At 44.6% G+C, this 24417-nt stretch overlaps 1 protein-coding gene across 3 annotated transcripts in view; it reads right to left on the reverse strand.

Annotated features, from left to right (window-relative positions):
• LOC121299304 (protein mono-ADP-ribosyltransferase PARP6) overlaps window positions 1–24417 on the reverse strand; it is a 45934-nt gene that overhangs the window by 19340 nt on the left and 2177 nt on the right. The window contains exons 2-16 of one of the 3 annotated variants that reach the window (XM_041226985.1): window positions 23685–23746; window positions 17364–17438; window positions 10987–11081; window positions 10376–10436; window positions 9362–9452; window positions 8141–8207; window positions 7049–7198; window positions 6444–6594; window positions 4558–4689; window positions 4335–4430; window positions 3736–3828; window positions 2785–2910; window positions 2527–2592; window positions 217–284; window positions 80–128 (exon numbers count right to left, since the gene is read on the reverse strand). In XM_041226985.1, the coding sequence (XP_041082919.1) occupies window positions 80–128; window positions 217–284; window positions 2527–2592; window positions 2785–2910; window positions 3736–3828; window positions 4335–4430; window positions 4558–4689; window positions 6444–6594; window positions 7049–7198; window positions 8141–8207; window positions 9362–9452; window positions 10376–10436; window positions 10987–11081; window positions 17364–17438; window positions 23685–23687 (1323 nt within the window). In that variant the 5' untranslated portion in view covers window positions 23688–23746. Of the gene's footprint in view, window positions 1–79; window positions 129–216; window positions 285–2526; window positions 2593–2784; window positions 2911–3735; window positions 3829–4334; window positions 4431–4557; window positions 4690–6443; window positions 6595–7048; window positions 7199–8140; window positions 8208–9361; window positions 9453–10375; window positions 10437–10986; window positions 11082–17363; window positions 17439–23684; window positions 23857–24417 lie in introns of all 3 variants that reach the window. The other 2 variants (XM_041226986.1, XM_041226984.1) reach the window with 2 other exon arrangements.

The raw sequence follows: 24417 nt of genomic DNA on the forward strand, positions 1-24417 counted from the left end.
GCAGACCAGCCTTAACCTTTGGACGGGGGTGGGGAGAGGACCACCCCCTCCCCCCAGTACAGTCTGATCTGAAACATACCCTGCTCAGTGGCAGCTTGACGATGTGGGATCTGTTGCTTGATATGATCCTGAAACAGGAGAATCAGAAGAAAGATTCACTATACAGCACTCTATTGGACTTTTCTATGACAATCTAATGCACGATTTTCCACTCACCACTGGAGCAGGGGGTGGGCTAAGGGGTCCAGCTTGTCCATCTGTTTCTTAATCTCCAAATACGAGCCCTGAAATAGAGGACGTCAAGTCAACAATTCAAAATAAGCCATGTGGTCAGCTATCCAAGCCCACAGTTTGACCACACTGCTGCCTGCTAGTGAAATTTTCTAGATCTGCCGAGATCTGAGACAGAAATGTATGTGCACGCAAATGAATATACAGTGCCGTGAAAAAGTATTTGCCCCCTGTCTCATTTTCTGCATTTTTGCATATTTTTTTTACTGAATGTTTTCAGATCTTCAACCAAAATCTAATATTAGATAAAAGGGACCCTGAGTGAACAAATAACCCCAAATTTTGATACTTATTTCATTTATTTATTAAAGAAAGTTATACAACACCCAATGCTCCCGTGTGAAAAAGTAATCGCCCCCTTAGACTCAATAATGGTTACGCCACCTTTAGCAGCAATAACTGCAACCAAACGCTTCCTGTAGTTATTGATCAGTCTCTCACAGCACCGTGGAAGAATTTTGGCCCACTCCTTCATGCAGAACTGCTTCAACTCAGTGACATTTGTAGGTTTGAGCATAAACTGTTCATTTCAGGTCCTGCCAAAACATTTCAATGGGGTTTAGGTCTGGAATTTGACTAGCCCATTCCAAAACTTTAAATTTCTTGTTGTTCAACCATTCTGATGTAGACTTGCTTGTGTGTTTCAGACCATTGTCTTGCTGCACGATCTAGCTGCGCTTCAGCTTCAACTGACGGACGGATGTCCTGACATTCTGCTGTAGAATTCTCTGATACAGAGCAGAATTCATGGTTCCTTCAATGATGGCAAGTCGTCCAGGTCCTCACGCAGCAAAGCATCCCTCATGACACTACCACCATCATGCGTGACCGTTGGTATGAGGTTCTTACTGTGTAATGCAGTGTTTGGTTTTCACCAGAAATAACGGGGCCCATGTTGGCCAATAAGTTCCACTTTTGACTCATCTGTCCATAGAACATTGTTCCAGAACTCTTGAGGATCATCCAGGTGCTTTTTGGCAAACTTGAGATGAGCATTCATGTTCCTCTTAGTGAGCAGTGATTTTCACCTTGCTACTATGCCATGAATCCCATTTTTGCCAAGTGTCTTTCTGATGTTGGAGTCATGCTAAGGCGAGAGAGGCCTGCAGATCCCTGGATGTTGTTCTATGGGTCTTTATGACTTCCTGGACAATTTTACGCCTTGCTCTTGGAGAGGTTTTGGCAGGGCAGCCACTCCTGGGAAGATTCACTACTGTCCCAAACTTTCTCCATTTGGACAATATGGCTCTGACTGACTGGGTGGATGGAGCCTCAAAGCCTTAGAAATGGCTTTGTAATCCTTTCCAGACTGATCAATTAATTTTTTTTCTGGAGGTCTTCAGGAATTTCTTTTGATCGTGGCATGATGTGCCTCTAGAAACTGTGTGCTGACAACTTCACTCTGATGGTAAGGGCCAAAGTTAGTTAGATTGATATTGTCAATAATCAGGCCTGATTGTTAACCATAGTATTCAAACAGCTGACCCTAATTATCTCTTTAATTGGACTGAGTTAACTTTTTCACACCTGAAGATTGCATGTTTGATTACCTAGCACACCAAACAAATGAAAGAAGCACCAAACTTTGGTGTCATTTTTTCTCTCAGACACCCTCTATATACTACTACAACTCACAAAAAGAGCTGACCAAATTCAATGTGACAAATGTGCAAAAATGTAGAAAATCAGGCAGGGGGCAAATACTTTTTCATGGCACTGTATTTCTTTAATCAAGGATAGACTTCTTATTTGTTTCTTCTTAGTAACGGTTTTATTACCTGGCAAAACACCAAGCTTTACTTCTTTTCAAATCCACTCATAAAAAGGGCCTCCAAAAAAAGACTGCACAAATCACTTAATGGATGTTACTTATTTTAGTTTTAAGTTGCGGTATCTAGTGGTGGAGCTATTCAAACAAGTCCTTGCTTGTAGTGTCTGTGGAAAGCTACCAAAGTATAGACCGGGGATCCTTTAAAACTGTACCAGCATGTTGTACCTTGCAATGCCAGCTGAAATAGTGCAACACTCTTGTATTGGTACAGAAACTAAAGACATTCCAATTAACTATTCTGGGTCTCAAGCTCTTTTGTGCAGTTTGATAGATCCATATTTGTTTGTCATTTTATTTGTTTTTTACATTTTAGAAACATGAGCATGCCCTTATCCTTACTCAGTACACAAATGCATCTGTTGCCATCAGGATCTCTGGTCTAGTCACTGGGTTTGCACCCTCACCTGTGTCATCTCCCGGATAGACATCACACTGTCCAGAGCCTTCTGCAGACGCTCATAGTTCTTCTTCTGTGGGGAGAGGAGAGAGGAGACACAGCGACTGGGTCACTAAACCACATATATTTCATATACTGCAGGCCAAATATAACTGCTTCTGAAATACAGTGTTTCAATCTAACTGATTTGGGGCTTGTACAGTCTCCTTGAAGTCCTCAGGCTGGTAGCTGGGAGTTGACAACACTGGCAGACTGCAGTATTTACCTTGGGATTGAAGGCCAGGGTCTTGGGGTCATTGGGGTCGACCACAGAAGGGTAGGGCTCAAAGATGATGCTCTTCCGGGGCGACTCCAGCGCCGCTCTGCACATGGCAACTAACAGGTCCACTACCTGGAACACAAACACAGGCACAGACAGGCGTGAAGCCTCTTCTACCAGATCAACCACCTGGAACACGAACACACACATACACACACACAGGCCTGAAGTCTCTTCTACCAGATCAACCACCTGGAACACAAACAAACACACACACACACACACAGGCCTGAAGCCTCTTCTACTAGATCAGCCACCTGGAACACACACACACACACACACATGCACACACACAGACATGAAGCCTCTTCTACCAGATTAACCACCTGGAACACAAACAAACACACACACACACACACACACACACACACACACACATACGCACACACACAAACACACACACACAGGCATGAAGCGTCTTCTACCAGATCAGCCACCTGGAACACACACACACACACACACACACACACATACACACACATACTGACATGAAGCCTCTTCTACCAGATCAGCCACCTGGAAAAAAAACACACACACACACACACACACACACACACACACACACACACACATACACACACACACACAGAAGCAAGAAGCCTCTTCTACCAGATCAACCACCTGGAACACACACACACACACACACACACAACACACACACACACACAGGCATGAAGCCCGTCTTGTACCAGGGATTAACGTCGACAATACCGTCTTCTCACGTTTAAAAGTTAAGCAGGAGGCTTCTGATGAATATCATGTGTCTCAGTGTATGAAGTGAGGGGCCAACCAATGCCTCAGAGTGGCATTACCACAGTAGAATGTAACTGTGCACAGTGGTAACTGTAGAAATACTGACAGTAGAGTATGAATAAGTTTATCTCATAATGTGGTCACCTCTGCTCCAGTGGCTACTTCCTCGGCTGCTCCGGACATAACCCCCAGCGTGTAGAAGGAGAAGACGCACAGCTCCCTGGTGCACACCGCTGGCTGCAGAGACAGAGAACAACATCAGAACGTTCACGAGTGATTCAGACCATCAGCACTCACCCAGGTCCTTGCAGCTGATTGATCTCAATACACTGTCAAGTCGTGTCTAAAGAAGCCCCTTTGCCTTTGTATGAGGTTTACAGTCCTACTGAGTGTTCTTATTGCAGCATCTCAATACTGTGTTTTTAAAGGTTCTTTGATTACAGTATGAGTTTAGGAGCTGCTGTAGATATCTATTAGGAAGACTAGATCAGTCAAGTGTATATACAATAGTAAGCACCAGCACCACCTAGTTCACAGTTAGTTTACTGCCTGAAAAACAAAAAGGAAATCAAATGGCAGATTCCTAGATAGTGGTGGTTTGAGGTGGTGAATTTGGAACGATACAATGCGAGAGGACCTGATGGTACATGTTTGTATGTTCTGTGATGCACCAGTGCTTCACATTCTTTTCATGATAGTTTCAGTACGTCCTGTCAATGAGATCTGTGATCTTGATACTCCACCTTTAGCATGGATCCATTCTGAAAGACATGCTGCTCATCACACACCACGCAGTACTCATTGAGAGTGGGGATGCGCTGTTCTGCATACTTCATAATCTAAACAGAGAGGAGGAGGGGTTGGTAAGCTAACAGCAATGTTAGAGTTTATCAGATTGAATGAGTTGTAAAACCACCCATGACCTATCCCCAGTGCGAGAGCAGCTCAGCACTAGGCCGGCCCTACCTGCACGAGGAAGCCGTACTCCAGGGTGGGGATGTTCTTGCAGTGTCCGCCCGCCTGGGATGAGAAAAACAATTCAATCAGCTGCTTCGTGGTAATCTGCAGGGGAGGCCTGGCAGCGGGAACAGACACGCTCTGATGGGTCAAGTGGAGACAAGGAGATTATGGGAGGGGTGCTAGTCAGACAGCAAGGGGCTTCTCTTTTCATTGATTATGGGAGGGGGGCTAGTCTGACAGGAAGGGGGCTTCCCTCCTCATGATTATGGGAGGGGGCTAGCCAGACAGGAACGGGGCTTCTCTCCCCATTGATTATGGGAGAGGGCTACCCAGACAGGAAGGGGGCTTCTCTCCTCATTGATTATTGGAGGGGGCTAGCCAGACAGCAAGGGGGCTTCTCTCCCCATTGATTATGGGATGGGGCTAGCCAGACTGGAAGGGGGCTTCTCTCCTCATTCTAGACATGCACTGTGCACATGACATAATAATATCCCAGATCAATATTTTGAATCTTTTTGATGTATAAATCCACACTTTAGCTCCAGAAGTGTTCTCTACCATCCACAGTCATTCATTATATAGATCTCAAATGTGCAGTTTTGAATGTTTTAGCAAACATTCATTTGATATCTGGTACTACTGCAGGTTGAAGAAATCTCTGTTTGCAAGCCATGCTTTAAGACTTGCCTGCGCATCCCTTCCCTAGCGTCTATCCTTTCGATAACCAATCAACTGCTTCCCCTATCGACTGGCATGCTCTCAGTTACTTTCTCTGTCTCTGAAGACACTGCTGGAGTGAAATGGCCAAAGATGTAAAGCAGTAACAGACTTCCAGGAAGGCAAGTCAAGCAAACCGAGAGCTTAGCGTAGTAGCAGATGTCTGTTTTAAAATGAAAATGCATGTTTGAGCTTGAATAGAGAATCCCAGGTGCCAGGACTGAGCAGCCTTTATTCCATTCCAAACATGTGACAATGTGAGCTTTGAGCTCAGCCAGCCCTCCTACTCTACCCTAACCCCAAACCTAACCCTTCCTCATTCCATTCCAAACATGTGATAGTGTGACCTTTCAGCCCAGCCAGCCCTCCTACTCTACCCTAACCCCAACCCTAACCCTTCCTCATTCCATTCTAAACATGTGACAGTGTGACCTTTCAGCTCTGCCAGCCCTCCTACTCTACCCTAACCCCAACCCTAACCCTTCCTCATTCCATTCTAAACATGTGACAGTGTGACCTTTCAGCTCTGCCAGCCCTCCTACTCTACTCTAACCCCAACCCTAACCCTTCCTCATTCCATTCCAAACATGTGACAGTGTGACCTTTCAGCTGTCTATGTTATATTATATCTATTATATGTTATATTATATCTATATTATGTAGTGTAGGTGGGGCTGGAAGAGTTGAAAGTCAGTATTCGAATAACAGAACCCAAGAATGTGATGGGAAATTGAAATATTATAATACTGATGTTATAAAAAAAAACACACTGTTAGAAAAATTACTTATGTGAGAGACAATAATTTACACAGACAAAAAATCTTGTGTGGCACTCTAATATGGTAGAAATGATTTCATCTAATTTTATTTCATTGTAATTGTTTTATTTCTCTAAGAAAAAAAAATTGATAACATTTCATCAAATGTATATGCATTTGAATAGAGTTGCACAGGAGGCACATTTGAATAACATGTTTTGTTGTCTATTGGAAAAAACTTATATGCAAAGAATAAAGGACCTAAAAAAACATACAAATACATGCTAATCAAAGAATGTTCCACATTTTATTTTGTGTTTCTACAGAACTGTTTACTGGAGACAGCTCTGTATCACAAAAAATGTATTGAGACAATACCTCAAAGGGTCAACTCTCCTGTTCAACAGTGTGACTTGCCTGGCTGCTTGGAGGGTAGCTGAATAGCTCCCCCTTGGGGTTCTTTATGGTACAGGAGATGGAACGGTTCATGAGTCTCGTTACACGCAGTTCCGGCACACCCAGCTTCCCCTTTAACACAGAGTCCTGGAGGAGAGGGAAACTGGGAGACCTGCCAGAGAGAGGGTGGGAGAGTGGGGAAGGAGGGTGGAGAGAGAGGGGGTGAGAGGTGAAAGGGAAAGGGCACAAGATAGGGAGGGGAGAGTGAGGGGGAAAGGTTAGTTCACAGTAAATAATGGTATAAAAAAACTCACACAGTAAATAGGAATACAACAGGGTGCTATATATCAGCTGAATTCTGGCTCAATTCCTGAAAGACATTCCAAATATCCAACCAATGCAGATCATAAACTACAAGTACAGGGCCCGCACGAAGGCTTCTGAGGTGTACACACACGCTTCTCTAGTCCAGGAAGTGCAATATCACTCAACAGTGTTAGCCACTACAGGCTTTATGGTGAGTTTATACAATTCCACATATTTAGGCTTAATCCCTGTCAGCTCAATGAGATTCCAGGTTTAACCAGGGTGTTGGGGATGGAGAGGGCTGGGCGACAGCTACTCACTTTGGGATGGGGGAGAATATACTGAGTCCGGCTCTGAACTTCTTGATGGTGCCCCCTGCCTTGAACCAGCTGTGCCTCTTCTCCTGCTGGCTCTTCAGGAAGTCATTGCTCAGGTGCTTCCACTGCTGAGAGGTGAACATGCCCAGGATCCTGCAGGAAGAGAAGTGACGTTACCAACCAGAGTAGCTCAGCCACAGGGAGCCCTACCCCTGGATTAGCTGGAAGAGGTCTAGCTACAGTACCTGGAAGAAGCAAATGTCACTACAAACATATACTCTATTTCTTTTGAAATTATGCTATCTTGTATCATATTTGATCATCATGAATAGAACGATACTCAGGTGTTCCTATAGAAACCCAAGCAATTAAAATCTACTACTCTGACAAAAAAATAGAAATCACAAAAATGAAGACTGCTCACAAAGTACTATTAAAACTCAAAGAAAGCTGTCTTTTTAACTGTGTCATTTGTTCTATGCACAGCAAGGCATCTCTATACAAAATAAGATCTACCAGAATTCTGACAGATCTTTCACAGTGCTTGGTTGATTTCTTCCAGGTGATTAACACAATTATCTCTTTCTTTTAAGTTCATAGCTCAGTAAGTAAATCACAAACCGTACCTGCTGTGACCTTCCATTAGTTATACAGGTCTCAAGTGTGCAGTTTTGAAAGAAACACATGGTTTGCATGTTTTTATTTGAAAACATCATAGCTGGTACTACATTTATTTAAAGAAATCTCTGTTTGCAAGCCATGCTTTTGGTTAGTTGTCAATTACTTATTTCCTGTCATAACCAGCTGTCTCTGCTTATGACTGACATGCTTTCAGCCAGTAACATACTTAGACTCAGACACTGCTGACGTGAAAAGACCCAGGAAGTACAAGTGTAACAGACAACCTGAAGAAAGGCAAAGAAACTGAGAACTTTTTAACCAAAAGTAGTACCGACATTAGATTTTAAACAGAAACCACACGTTTGCTATAACATTTCTATAAAAACTGCACATAATGTAACCAATGAAAGTGCAAAACAGGTAAGATTTCTGGAATTATTTCACTGACTACAACAACGTAATAGACTTGGTTACTTTTTCAGCTGCAGCCCCAGACTGAATCCCTCCTTGTTGGATGGCTGGAACACTTCCACTGATGGCTCTGCAATTCAAGCACAAGAGATGAGCTCAGAGACCCTGGTTAGTCATATAAGCACACTACAATGCAAACACAAGAGATGAGCTCAGAGACCCTGGTTAATCATATCAGCACACTGCAATGCAAACACAAGAGATGAGCTCAGAGACCCTGGTTAATCATATAAGCACACTGCAATACAAACACAAGAGATGAGCTCAGAGACCCTGGTTAATCATATCAGCACACTGCTCTGCACTGAACTGTCTTTATCACTCTCCTGACGTGTGGAGAACGCTGCACTAGCCTGGCTACACCTTATGCCTTCTTTACTGCTGATCTAGCTTTGAAACAGCTATCAACTGCTAAGATGCAGCCTCTGCCAATTTCAATAGCCTTTCATTTCTCCAGCCCAAAACAAGTTCAAAGCCAGATGAAGACAGATATAGCTCAATACCCAGAAAAGTACAAGTTACCTGTATAAAGAGGGTATATTAGATAGAACATTTTGTGCAGTGGTTTCCAGGGGATCACCAGGTGTACTAGTAACCATGTGTAATCTTAAACGGCTGTTGTAAAACAAAGAGCAAATGCAATACAACCGGTTTTCTCACTGAAAATGGGACGGCATCACTTGACATGAGTTCACCATAATCAACAACACAGAGTGGCTGCTTTGGTTTCCCATCAGGAACTTTGAAAGTTCACAACAAATACTGCTCATCATAATTTCTAATTTCTCTGTGATTCCGTGGTACACAGATTGATACATTATGATTGAGGGAGTATTGTGGTTGGGGAACATGTCTCTGTGATTCAGTGGTACACAGACTGATACATTATGATTGATGGAGTATTGTGGTTGAGGAACATGTCTCTGTGATTCAGTGGTGCAAACAGATTGATACATTATGACTGAGGGAGTATTGTGGTTGAGGAATCATATCGTCATAAAGAACGACTGCCATTGCGTACCAGTTGCAATCCCGTCATGTACCAGTACTGGTACACCTACCACAGGTTGAAAACCATGGCTCTAAAGCTATCATTGAAAAAGCAACATTAACATTTAAAAAATTGTGTGTTCCGCAGTTCTAAACGAACCATAGATAATAAAGGATCCTATTTTTCAGAGTCCTGTTGAGTGGATGGCGTCCACTGCAGCTGCCCTTGCTTACCCGGTCCATCGAGGTACTGAGACAGAGAGAAACGAAGGCGCACAACGATTGGTTCTGTTCGAATAACCTTCCATGCAGTCGCCACCTCCTCCTGAGGAGAAGAGACAGACAATCACAGATTTGGAGGCGAAACAAAGATCAAGAACAAAAACATCAGGGATTCTCAGCAGAGTAGGCACACACTGAGACAGACAGACAATACATGAACAATACATGCAGACAGCCACTCATAAAGGCAGGGCACTACAAGCCAGAATGCTTCTTGTGATTTCACACCTCAGTAACTCCTAAATTCACAGTCAGGATAGGCTGAAAGGAAACTGTACAGGTACAGTACTGTGCAAGGACCCTTGATGAATTCACGGGACTCAACATTTCAAGATTTATTTAATTGGAAGTCTGATAGGGAAATAATGAGGGAGGCAGAGAGAACTGCTGGAGAGATGGAGAGATACCCCAGCAGTGTGAGCATTGGAGCTGTAGTTTGCTATAGTCGGCAGGATTTGTATTAACATCAGTACTGATGGGCAGACATATAGACAGGCAGAAAGACACAACGACAAAGGGACAGAAAGAAATATAGACAGACAGACAAAAGACAAGTGAATGGATAAATAGGTACTCAATGAAATGAAAGAAGTTATTTGCAAACCGCTAACCAAGATCATGCAACAATCTCTTGACACAGTGGTGGTACCGACAGACTGGAAAATTGCAAACATAATACCGATCCACAAAAAGGGAAACAAAACTGAACCAGGTAACTACAGACCAGTAAGCCTGACTTCTATTATATGCAAACTTATGGAAACTAAAATAAGATCCAAAATGGAAAATTACCTATATGGTCCTCTCGTTTGTAAACTTTCTTATGTTCTTATGTTCTTATGTTCTTACAGACAGACAGACAGACAGACAGACAGATAGATAGATAGATAGATAGATAGATAGATAGATAGATAGATAGATAGATAGATAGATAGATAGACAGCCCTGCCCTGCAGGTCTACTTACATCCAGGAAACTGATGTTAATTTGTAGGTCGATGTCCACATCGTCAATGGTTCCATACTCCCTGTCGGTGAAGATGGTGTAGAAAACATACAATTAATTCAGCACTTTCCCAAGAGACAGTCAGGACCACACTACCTAGAACTTTTCAACATGCTTCAGTCATTTCATAGCATAGTTTCAGAGACACTTAATAAAGGACTGACGACAAAGGCTTGAGTATCATTAGCAGCCCAATCACTGACCCCTGTTATATTGTGACAAAAAAGCATTTAGAATGACTGGGTGAGAAACGTGTTCAGCATTTTACACCCAAAAAGAGGCTTGAAAGGTGACTACCACCCTTAGAAAAATTTCCCACAGTAAATGCACACAGTAATATATCAGTTTTCCTGAAGCCATAGTTATACTGCAGTATGCATTGTCCATGGTTCACCCACTATGTTCACTGGGCTTTATTAAACTGCTGTGCTTTTACTGTGGGGCAGTGTTCTAATGGTAAGGCTGGCACAACAGTCAATGTTATACCATTCTCAGCACACGGTAAACCAGTGTTTGGCAATAAAAAGAGTTTCTATAAAGCACCTGTTAGCTTGTCCAGTGTCACTTCTCACCTGACAGAGAGGGCGGTGTCAGTGTAGATCTCCTTCACGGCCTCGATGTCCGCGTCCAGCTGGGGGTGTCTGTATAGGTCTGCAGCACAGCTCCCCTGTGAACAAAGCACACAGGCACTGAGGACAACACTGCTCCCCATGAACACAGCACACAGGCAATGAGGACAACACTGCTCCCCTGTGAACACAGCACACAGGCACTGAGGACAACACTGCTTCCCTATGAACACAGCACACAGGCAATGAGGCAACACTGCTCCCCTGTGAACACAGCACACAGGCACTGAGGACAACACTGCTCCCCTGTGAACACAGCACACAGGCAATGAGGACAACACTGCTCCCCTGTGAACACAGCACACAGACAATGAGGACAACACTGCTCCCCATGAACACAGCACACAGGCATTGAGGATAACACTGCTCCCCTGTGAAATCAGCACACAGTCAATGAGGACAACACTGCTCCCCATGAACACAGTACACAAGCAGTGAGGCAGCACACAGACAATGAGGACAACACTGCTCCCCGTGAACAAAGCACACAAGCAGTGAGGACAACACTGCTCCCTGTGAACATAGAACACAGGAAGTGAGGACAACACTGAACTACACCAGTGAGGACAACACTGCTCCCTGTGAACATAGAACACAGGAAGTGAGGCCAACACTGCTCCCTGCGAACATAGAACACAGGCAGTGAGGGCATCACTGCTCCCTGCAAACAAATCACACAGGCAGTGAGGCCAACACTGCTCCCCTGTGAACAAAACACACAGGCAATGAGGCCAACACTGTTCCCTTGTGAACACAGCACACAGGCAATGGACAACACGACTCGGCATGAACACAGCACACAGGCAATGAGGACAACATTGCTACCCTGTGAACACACACAGGCTATGAGGCCAACACTGCTCCCCATGAACACAGCACACAGGCAATGAGGCCAACACTGCTCCCCTGTGAAAACAGCACACAGGCAATGTGGCCAACACTGCTCCCCATGAACACAGCACACAGGCAGTGAGGACAACACTGCTCCCCATGAACACACACATGCAGTGAGGCCAACACTGCTCCCCATGAAAAGAGCACACAGGCAGAGGCCAACTGCTCCCTGTGAACAAATCACACAGGCAGTGAGGCCAACACTGCTCCTCTGCAAACACAGCACACAGGCAGTGAGACCAACACTGGTCCGTGCGAACAGAGCACACAGACAGTGAGGCCAATACTGCTCCCTGTGAATGCCACACAGGCAGTCAAGCCAACACTGCTCCCTGTAAAGACAGCACACAGACCGGCCAATGCACCCCTGCAAACATAGCACACAGGCAGTTAGGTGAACACTGCTCCCCTGTGAACATGTGCACGCAGGCAGTGAACACAGCACTTCCCATTAACAGAGCACACATGCAGTGAGGCCAACACTGCTCCCCATGAAAAGCACACAGGCTCCCTTGTGAACACAGCACACAGGCAGTGAGGCCAACACTTGCCCATGAACACAGCACACAGTGAGGTGAATGCTCCCTGTGAACACAGCACAGACAGTGAGGCCAACACTGACTGCGAACAGCACACAGGGAGTGAGGCCAACATTGCTCCCTGCGAACACAGCACATAGGCACTGAGGCCAAATGCTCCATGTGAACACAGGCAGTGAGGCCAACACTGCTCCCCTGCACACAGCACACAGGCAGTGAGGCCAACACTGCTCCCTGTGAACAAATCACACAGGCAGTGAGGGCTACACTGCTGTAAACACAGCACACAGGCAGTGAGGCCAATGCTTCCCTGCAAACAGCACACAGGCAGTGAGGTGAACACTGCTCTCCTGTGAACACAGCACACAGGCAGTGAAGACAACACATGCAGGGAGGCCAACACTGTTTCCCATGAAAAGAGCACACAGGCAGAGGCCAACACTGCTCCACTGTGAAGACAGAACATAGGCAGTGAGGACAACACTGCTCCCCATGAACACACACATGCAGTGAGGCGAACACTGCTCCCTGTGAACACAGCAAAGGCAGTGAGGCCAACTGCTCCCTGCAAACATAGAACACAGGCAGTGAGGCCAACACTGCTCGCTGCGAACATAGAACACAGGCAGTGAGGGCAACTGCTCCCTGCAATCACACCACACAGGCAGTGAGGACAACACTGCTCCCTATGAACACAGCACACAGGCAGTGAGGCCAACACCCCTGTGAACACAGCACACAGGCAATGAGGACAACACTGCTCCCCTGTGAACAAAACACACAGGCAATGAGGCCAACACTGTTCCCTTGTGAACACAGCACACAGGCAATGGACAACACGACTCGGCATGAACACAGCACACAGGCAATGAGGACAACATTGCTACCCTGTGAACACACACAGGCTATGAGGCCAACACTGCTCCCCATGAACACAGCACACAGGCAATGAGGCCAACACTGCTCCCCTGTGAAAACAGCACACAGGCAATGTGGCCAACACTGCTCCCCATGAACACAGCACACAGGCAGTGAGGACAACACTGCTCCCCATGAACACACACAGGCAGTGAGGCCAACACTGCTCCCTGTGAACACAGCACACAGGCAGTGAGGCCTGTGAACACTGCTCACCAGTGCCAAACTCCAGAACACAACACAGGCAGTGAGGCCAACACTGCTCCCATGAACACAGCACACAGGCAGTGAGGGCAACACTGCAGTGAGGCGAACACTGCTCCCTGCAAACACAGAACACAGGCAGTGAGGCCAACACTGCTCACCAGTGGCAAACACAGCACACAGGCAGTGAGGACAACACTGCTCCCTATGAACACAGCACACAGGCAGTGAGGCCAACACCCCTGTGAACACAGCACACAGGCAAAGAGGCCAACACTGCTCCACTGTGAACACAGCACACAGGCAATGAGGAAAACATTGCTCTCCTGTGAACACAGCACACAGGCTATGAGGCCAACACTGCTCCCCTGTGAACAAAGCACAGAAGCAGAGGCCAACAGTGCTCCCTGTGAACACAGCACACAGGGAGTGGGGCCAACACTGCTCCGTGAACACAGTGCAGACAGTGAGGCCAACACTGTTCCCCTGCAAACACAGCACAAAGGCAGTGAGGCCAACACTGCTCCCTGCGAAAAAAGCACAGAAGCAGTGAGGCCAACAGTGCTCCATGTGAATACAGCACACAGGGAGTGGGGCCAACTGCTCCCTGTGAACACAGTGCAAACACTGTTCCCCAGCAAATAAAGCACACAGGCAGTGGCCAACACTGCTCCCTACGAGTAGAACATACATGCAGTGAGGCCAACACTTCTCCCTGCGAACACAGCACACAGGCAGTGAGGCCAACACTGCTCCCTGCGAACACAGCACACTGACACTGAGGAAAACACTGCTCCCTGTGAACAGCAAACAGGCAGAGGCCAACACTACAACCCTGCAAACACAGCACACATGCAGTGAGGCCAACACTGCTCCCTGTGAATACAACACACTGGCACAGGCCAACACTGCTCCCTGTGAACACAGTGCACAGGCGGTGAGGCCAACACTGCTCACCTGCAAACACAGCACACAGGCAGTCAGGCCAGAACTGATCCCTTGCACCCACAGCACACAGGCAGTGAGGCCAACACTGCTCCCTGTGAATACAACACAAAGGCAGAGGCCAAAAATGCTCCCTGTGAACACAGCACAAGCAGTGAGTCCAACACTGCTCCCCTGCAAACACAGCACACAGGCAGTGAGGCTAGCACTGCTCCCCGTGAACACAGCACAAAGACAGTGAGGGCAACAGTGCTCCCTGCCAACACAGCACACAGGCAGAGGCCAACACTGTTCCCCTGCAACCAAAGTAAACAGGCAGTGAGGCCAACACTGCTCCATGCAAACACACAGGCAGTTAGGCCAACATTGCTCTGTAAACACAGCATATCTGCCAACTGCTCCTTGTGAAACTGCATCCCATGAACAGTGAGGCCAACACTGCTCCCTGCGAACACAGCACAGGCAGTGAGGCCAACACATACTGCTCCCTGCGAACAAAGCACAGTGTGGGGCCAACACTGCTCCCTGTGAACACAGCATACAGGCAGTGAGGCCAACACTGTAACCCTGCAAACACAGCATACAGGCAGTGAGGCCAACACTGTAACCCTGCAAACAACACAGGCAGTGAGGCTAACTGCTCCCTGCAAACAGCACAGACCAGCACTGCTCCCTCTACAGCATACAGGGAGTGAGGCAAACACTGCTCTTTGTGAACACAGCATACAGGCATTGAGGCCAACACTGTTCCCCTGCAAACACAGCACACAGGCAGTTAGGCCAGCACTGTTCCCCTGCACACACACAGCACACAGGCAGTGAGGCCAACACTGCTCCCTAAGAATACAACACAAAGGCAGAGAGGCCACAAATGCTCCCTGTGAAAACAGCTCACAGGCAGTGAGGACAACACTGCTCCCTGTGAACACAGCATACAGGCAGTGAGGCCAACACTGTTCCCCTGCAAACACAGCACACAGGCAGTTAGGCCAGCACTGTTCCCTCGTGCACCCACAGCACACAGGCAGTGAGGCCAACACTGCTCCATGCAAACACACAGGCAGTGAGGCCAACACTGCTCTGTAAACACGGCATATCTGCCAACTGCTCCTTGTGAAAGTGCTCCTTGTGAAACTGCACCCCATGAACAGTGAGGCCAATACTGCTCCCTGCGAACACAGCACACAGGCAGTGAGGCCAAATGTTCCCTGTGAACACAGTATACAGGCAGTGAGGCCAACACTGCTCCGTGCTAACACAGCACAGGCAGAGGCCAAATGCTCCCTGTGAACACGTTACACAGGCAGTGAGGCCAACACACACTGCTCCCTGTGACCAAAGCACAGTGTGGGGCCAACACTGCTCCCTGTGAACAGCGCAGGCAGTGAGGCCAACACTGCTCCCTCTGAACACAGAAGCAGTGAGGGCAACACTGCTCCCTGTGAACACAGCACACAGGGAGTGGGGCCAACAGTGCTCCCTGTGAGGTGCAGGCAATGAGGCCAACACTGTTCCCCTGCAAACAGCACACAGGCAGTGAGGCCAACACTGCTCCGTGCGAGAACAACACACTGGCAGTGAGGCCAACACTGCTCCCTGCAAATACCACAGGCAGTGAGGCCAACACTGCTCCCTGCAAATACCACAGGCAGAGGCCAACACTGCTCCATGCAAACACAGCACACAGGCAGTTAGGCCAAATGCTCCTTGTGAACACACAGGCAGTGAGGTCAACACTGCTCCCTGTGAACAAAGCACAGAAGCAGTGAGGCCAACAGTGCTCCCTGTGAACACAGTGCAGGCAGTGAGGCCAACACTGCTCCCTGTGAACACAGAAGCAGTGAGGCCAACAGTGCTCCCTGTGAACACAGCACACAGGTAGTGAGGACAACACTGCTCCCTGTGAATACAGCACACAGACAGTGAGGACAACACTGCTCCCTGTGAATACAGTACACAGGCAGTGAGGTGAACACTGCACCCTGCAAACACAGCACACAGGCAGCATTTCTTGTGATGCTTTTTTCTGGAGTCATTCAATCTAGTTTTTATTGACATTTCTCATTTTTCAAGATGTATGAATGTGTTTTGACTTGGAGTTTATGAACAGCTCTTTAGTTCAAGTTATCTTCCATAATTACATGTAAACTAGGCTAGCTCATACAAAGTGTACTAGCTTTTGTTGTTTCTTTTAAAAAGTGACTGTTGCTAACAAATTCAATCCATACATTGTCATGCACAACCATTCATTATATAGGTCTGAAATGTGCAGATATGAAATAACCCTGTTTAGCAAGCGTACAGTATCTGCATTTAAAACACACTGTTTTAAACAGTGTGTTTGCAGGCCCTGCATTCAGATTGTCTTGCACTTCCTTCATCGTTTCATCAAGAGAAATGACTTGTTTCCTGCTTCCTCTAATAACTGACATGCTTTCAGCCAATAAGATGCTCTTTTAAAACTGCAAATTTGAGTCAGAGATAGCGAATGTAGTGACAACAGGTCAGGTGTATTAGACAGGGATAGCGAATGCAGTGACAGCAGGTCTGGTGTATTAGACAGGGATAGTGAATGCAGTGACAGCAGGTCAGGTTTATTAGACAGGGATAGTGAATGCAGTGACAGTAGGTCAGGTTTATTAGACAGGGATAGTGAATACAGTGATAGCAGGTCAGGTTTATTAGACAGGGATAGTAAATGCAGTGATAGCGTGTTAGGTTTATTAGACAGGGATAGTGAATTTAGTGACAGAAGGTCAGGTTTAGGAATGATTTTTTTCACTCCACTAAGCTCATGGATTGAAGTGCTGAGGGCTCTACCTGGATTCCATACAGGAACTCCGAGTCATTGTCTCCATCGGAATCCTCATCGGTCCAGTACTGGCCTTTAATGTCCTGCATACATAGAGATTGACAGGATAGCCTCAGAATGCGAGCAAGCCAACACCCTCACACTCACCTGTGGCACTCAATCTGTAGGAGAAAGGGTTACAACAGGGGAGAGGTTTGTACACTACTGAGGAAAGAGTCAAGAAAGCTAACAGAGCCCTGTCATGCTTCAGGGTTCAGTCTGGTAGCAACTGAAGTTCAGTTAGAGAGGCTGGGATTAAGCAGTCCCTTATAAAAGTTTACCACAGTGCATTGGCTGTTTTCTCATGTTTTTTTTCACATGTTTATACCGTGCATTTTGTTTTGCTGTTTTTTTCAATTTTCTTCAGCATACCTCTCAGGGCAGTACAATGAAGATCAGTTAGAGAGTGGAAGCGACAGCGAGTGGGAGAAGTACAGGCGTGGAAAAGTACAGAGCAGTTTCAAAGCAGTTAGGAGAAATTGCAGTTTCGAAGCAGAAAGGAGAAATTGCATCTTGAATTGCTTTAATCAGAAAACAGAGGACATTGGGGAAACACAGCAGCAGCTCAAAGTCAAACAGCCGCGTGTGTTTTTCTGATAACAAACAAGCTGAAACTCGGAGCAGCTGATTCAAATTCAGCGCCGTTTTGAGACACGGGCGAGGGGAGGAGCCAATAGCACAGCAGAACAACGCAGTTAAACGAGGCAGTCTTCCCAGCGACAGCGAGTGGAAGAAGTACAGGCGTGGAAAAGTACAGAGCAGTTTCGAAGCAGTTAGAAAGCAGGCTGACGGCTGCAGAAGAAACTAAACTTCCAAAAAAAAAAAAACCTCAACATGGTCTTCAAGCCAGTAATCTGTGACACCTGCTTGATGTGGGAAATCCGAGAAAACCCAGCGGAGCTAAACCAAGTGTGCGTAAAGTGCCGCACGATCCAGGACTTTCATAAACTAGTAAGTATGCTAGAAATGGAGCTGGAAGAAGTGAGACAGCAACAGGATCTTGAGGAACTGGCACACCCACAATTCATGGAAGTCTGCATCACCCCTAACAGACTGAAAGCCACCAGGGAGATAGAAGGTCAGAACAGCTGGGTTCAGGTAGGCAGAAGCAGGGAAAAAAAGAAACTTCGTCAAACACAACCACCAGAAATCAAAACAACCAACAGATTTGAGTCACTTCAGAATTTTGATGAGCAGAACCAACAACAAGAGAATGAAAGGAACAACATCCAGGACCCTATTGACAGTGGTGACCAGACAGCAAAAAGAAGGGAGGTCATGATTGTTGGGGACTCCATATTGAGAAACACAGCAAGTTCAATTCGCAGTTTGGACCCCCTTACTACAACAGTGTGCTGCCTTCCGGGAGCCTCGGTCAAGCACATCACTGAGAACGTGGACAGGCTCCTAGAACGAACAGGAGACGACCCGGTAGTAGTCGTCCACATCGGTACAAACAACATTGGAAGAGACAGACCAAAATCCCTGCAAAACAAATTCAGAGAGCTAGGAAGGAAATTAAAAGAGAAAACCAAAACTGTGGTATTTTCTGGTATACTACCCGCACCTTGCAAAGGACCATATGGACAGCTGGAAATAATTAATCAAAACGCATGGCTGAAGACGTGGTGCACACGGGAAGGCTTCACCTATCTTGATCATTGGACCACATTCTACAACGAGGACTATCTGTATAGACGGGATGGACTGCATTTAAATAACAAGGGAACTAGTCTACTCGGAGAAAAGATCCTCGAGCAGGTTCGGAAGCATTTAAACTAGAAAGGAAGGGGGGAGAAATCAACAAAAAAAAACAGAAGGGAGACCGCATCAAAACAAGAACAACAACTCAGGTAAGACAACCATTAAATGTATTTATCTAAATGCTAGAAGTATCAGAAACAAAATTCTAGAACTTGAAGCTACTGCACTAACAGGTAACTATGATGTGATAGGTGTTACAGAAACGTGGTTATCTGAGAGTGATGGGGACGAATATAATATTTGTGGGTATACACTGTATAGGAAAGACAGGCAGGACAGAAGAGGAGGAGGGGTAGCGCTATACATAAGAAACAGTCTTGAAGCCCAGGTGTTAAACCTGGACAAAGAAAATAAAACCGAATCAATATGGGTCAGAATAACAGACAAAAATTCAAAAGGCATAATAATAGGAGCATGCTATAGACCGCCAGATTCAGACGGTGAGCACAATAATCTGTTATACAATGACATTAGAAATGTGTGTAGCAAAGGAGAAGCCATACTAATGGGGGATTTCAACTTCCCCCAAATAAAATGGGAAAACCCGGTGGGTAGCGCGAAGGATGAAATAGAAATGGTGGAAATGACAAATGACTGCTTCCTAACACAATTTGTCAAGGCACCCACTAGAGGGGAGGCATGCCTTGATTTAGTCTTTTCAAATAACGAAGACAGAATAACTAAAACAGAGGTCAGAGAACCACTGGCAAACTCAGACCACAACATGGTCTCATTTGAAGTGTTTTTTAAATCCCCAAAAGTAAAGACTAAAGCTAAGGTTTACAATTTTAGAAAAGCAAACTATGAAGGTATGAAACAGAGACTAACAGAAGTAGATTGGAGTAAAATAGAGAAAACACCCACAGAAGAAGGATGGTTGTTCTTCAAAAATGTAGTACTAGAGGCGCAAAACAATTATATCCCTAAAGTAGACAAATCTAAATGTAAAACTAAATTGCCAAAATGGTTTAATAGATCAATTAAAAAAAATATTCAGCGAAAAAAGGCACTTTACAGAGCATTAAAAAAGGACCAAAAAGAAAGTACGCAGAAAGAGTACACAGAACTGCAAACGCAAGTCAAAAAGGAAGTTAGAAAGGCCAAGAGAGAAATAGAAATAAACATTGCTAAGGGAGCTAAAACCAATTCCAAAATGTTTTTCCAATATTACAACAGCAAGAGAACATTCAAAGAGGAGATTAAATGTTTAAGAGATACAAATGGCAAAATCGTAGAGGAAGAAAAAAAAATAGCAAATATGTTAAATGATTACTTTTCACAAGTTTTTACAAAGGAAGATACTGACAACATGCCCCACATGTCATCCAGTTCCTATCCAGTTTTAAATAACTTTAGCATAACTGAGGCAGAAGTGTTAAAGGGACTAGGAGCTCTTAAAATAAACAAATCCCCTGGGCCGGATGAGATCCTCCCAGTAGTACTCAAAGAAATGAAAGAAGTAATTTACAAACCGCTAACCAAGATCATGCAACACTCTCTTGACCAAGGGGTGGTACCGACAGACTGGAAAATTGCAAACGTAATACCGATCCACAAAAATGGAAACAAAACTGAACCAGGTAACTACAGACCAGTAAGCCTGACTTCTATTATATGCAAACTTATGGAAACTATAATAAGATCCAAAATGGAAAATTACCTATATGGTAACAGGGTACTGGGAGACAGTCAACATGGTTTTAGGAAAGGGAGATCGTGCCTAACTAACTTGCTTGATTTTTTTGAGGATGCAACATCGATAATGGATAATTGCAAAGCATATGACATGGTTTATTTAGATTTCCAGAAAGCTTTTGACAAAGTCCCGCACAAAAGATTAATTCTCAAACTGAACGCAGTTGGGATTCAAGGAAACACATGTACATGGATTAGGGAGTGGTTAACATGTAGAAAACAGAAAGTACTGATTAGAGGAAAAACCTCAGAATGGAGTGTGGTAACCAGCGGTGTACCACAGGGATCAGTATTAGGTCCTCTGCTATTCCTAATCTACATTAATGATTTAGATTCTGGTATAGTAAGCAAACTTGTTAAATTTGCAGACGACACAAAAGTAGGAGGAGTGGCAAACACTGTTGCAGCAGCAAAGGTCATTCAAAATGATCTGGACAAGATTCAGAACTGGGCAGACACATGGCAAATGACATTTAATAGAGAAAAGTGTAAGGTACTGCACACAGGAAATAAAAATGTACATTATAAATATCATATGGGAGATATTGAAATTGGAGAAGGAATCTATGAAAAAGACCTAGGAGTTTTTGTTGACTCAGAAATGTCTTCATCTAGACAATGTGGGGAAGCTATAAAAAAGGCTAACAAGATGCTCGGATACATTGTGAAAAGTGTTGAATTTAAATCAAGGGAAGTAATGTTAAAACTGTACAATGCACTAGTAAGACCTCATCTTGAATATTGTGTTCAGTTCTGGTCACCTCGCTATAAAAAAGATATTGCTGCTCTAGAAAGAGTGCAAAGAAGAGCGACCAGAATTATTCCGGGCTTAAAAGGCATGTCATATGCAGACAGGCTAAAAGAATTGAATCTGTTCAGTCTTGAACAAAGAAGACTACGAGGCGACCTAATTCAAGCATTCAAAATTCTAAAAGGTATTGACAGTGTCGACCCAAGGGACTTTTTCAGCCTGAAAAAAGAAACAAGGACCAGGGGTCACAAATGGAGTTTAGAAAAAGGGGCATTCAGAACAGAAAATAGGAGACACTTTTTTACACAGAGAATTGTGAGGGTCTGGAATCAACTCCCCAGTAATGTTGTTGAAGCTGACACCCTGGGATCCTTCAAGAAGCTGCCTGATGAGATTTTGGGATGAATAAGCTACTAACAACCAAATGAGCAAGATGGGCCGAATGGCCTCCTCTCGTTTGTAAACTTTCTTATGTTCTTATGTTCTTAATGCTTTCACTGTGCTTTGTTGCACTTTGCTATGTTTTTACTGTGGGGAACTTTTATCAGAGCTGCCTCCAGAAGTGACCCGTCCTCGGAGCTTCATCCACACAGTGACCCCGTCCTCGAGCTTCATCATTCCACACAGCAATTCTAAAACAAGAAGCAACTTCAGACTACTCACAGTCCCTAAATGAAATTTCTGATTTGATATTTTATTAGTGCATATTTTACTATATATATATATATATATAATATATATATATATATATATATGATATATACTGGAAGTAAACATTTGGAAGTAAATAGCTTTGAGTATCTAGCCTTTTTTCAGAAAGGAAAAAACAATTCGTTCAAAACATGCAAGAAATATGGGTAGAAGTTAAGAGTTAAAAATTAAGAGTTACATTAACAAATGTTAAGAAACATTCCATTCTGGTGACTTTAAAAATGCCAGTGTTGTGGGTGGGGGCAGGTTAATGGTGTACCTTCTGTACCTGGAGGTTGCACGTGATTCGGAGAGCTCTGCTTGAGGGTTACACGTGATTGTTAGAGCTCTGCTTGAGGGTTTACACGTGACTCTAAGAGCTTTGCTTGCCGGTTACATGCAATTCTGAGAGCTCTGCTCTGCAGAGAGCTCTACTTAGCCCACAGGGGGCTTTAGAAATTCATAAGGATGTGGTGACTGAAACAGGAAATAATAACTGACATTTGTATGCCCACATCAGGTTCCTCTTTAAGAGGTTTTTTTTTTTTTTTATCTCTGGGTTTCTTACTTCACTAGGTGCATTTTACCTTCCTGAAAAAGAATGCTTGTGAAAATCTGGAGTGAAGAGCTTTGGAATCTAGCCTGAAATGTACAGTGATTATAGTATAGTGGCAGATCATTTAAATGAAGTCAGAGCTTTGGACAGGAAGGGTTAATCATTGGGCTTGGCTTTCATTCCAGGTTTGAGTCAGTGTAACTGGAGCTCAAATTGGGATCTATGTGTGGGTTAAGGTTCTGATTGAATAAATCACAAGCAGGGTTCAGCAGTACCACTAATGACAGTGCCCAATACAGCCTTTTTTGGCTACTGGAAGCCATTTCAGTAGTACAGTATTTCATGTTAGATTTCAAAATATCACATTTTTAAATTTTTGTCAGTTTTTCGTTAATTATATGGAGAACAACAAAGCGGCAAGTAATTAAATATGTTAATGCAACATTATTCAGCAGGTTAATTTTGACTTTATGAAGCAACAATTGATTGATACTGGTACCTATCTACTATTTCTTATGCTGTAGGGCACTTGTTCTGATTGGAGCCAGTCCACTGACTGACTTACTGCACAACAGGTTATTTAACAGGTACATGAGGCCAGCAGCCAATTGTAATCTAAAGTATTGCATTTATAATCTGAATATTTGGTTTACAAAAAACAAAAATAAATAAAAATTAAGGTAGCTTGGTTCCATTTGGCTTGTGTACTATTTTGAAACACCACTCACTGTCCTTAATAACAGCCTCATCCACAAACAAACCATTGGTAAACAACAAGTTACAAAACTGTAAACAAACCATTTTACATAAACAGAACCTGGTCCCCACACTTACCATTGGATCTGCAGTTCATAGGTGTTGCTGAGACAGGACTAGGCGGCTCCTGTCCATTCCGGCTAAAATGGGTGAAGAGTGAGACAGCAATCTAGAAAATCTGCAGGCCTCACATCAGATGCTAGGCTCCTGACTCTGCTGTTTCCGTGGCAACCTGTTTCACAGCAACTGCCTTAATCAATTAACATGAGAAAAGAGAGCCCTATAAATAAATACTATCAGCAGCACAGTATAAAGACTGACAGTGAATTTGAAGGCAGAAACATTGGAAACAGAAACAGTGGATGAATATAAGGAAACAAATTGACAGAGGAAAACCTGTGTACTCATCCTAGACTCAAGATAAAGGTATTGGTTGAGACACCATCAGTACCAGTTACTATCCTCTGTGTGTGCCTGGATTAAGTATTTACAGTACAGTCAAAACAGTTCAATATCACTGCTCTTAATGTCCCTATTGTTTATCATCACCACCTTGAAATGTCCTGAATTTGCACCAGCCTTCACCAACCCTTTATCAAACAATCCTTGCTTCCTACAGATGCTTAGGATGAGCTATCAATTTGATGCACCTATTATTAACCTTTCAAGTCCTGTGCGATGATTCTTTTGGGTTAGTTCAATGCTTACTTTGTCAGGTAAACTCAACTCTGCTTGTTGTCACCAGGGTTCTTTGTTGTTTGACAGAACAAAATCTGTGATTTCTAACCAGTTTCTATCATAACAGATTCTT

Source organism: Polyodon spathula, chromosome 24 (genome assembly GCF_017654505.1).
Source record: "Polyodon spathula isolate WHYD16114869_AA chromosome 24, ASM1765450v1, whole genome shotgun sequence".
In the NCBI taxonomy this organism is placed as follows: Eukaryota; Metazoa; Chordata; class Actinopteri; order Acipenseriformes; family Polyodontidae; genus Polyodon; species Polyodon spathula.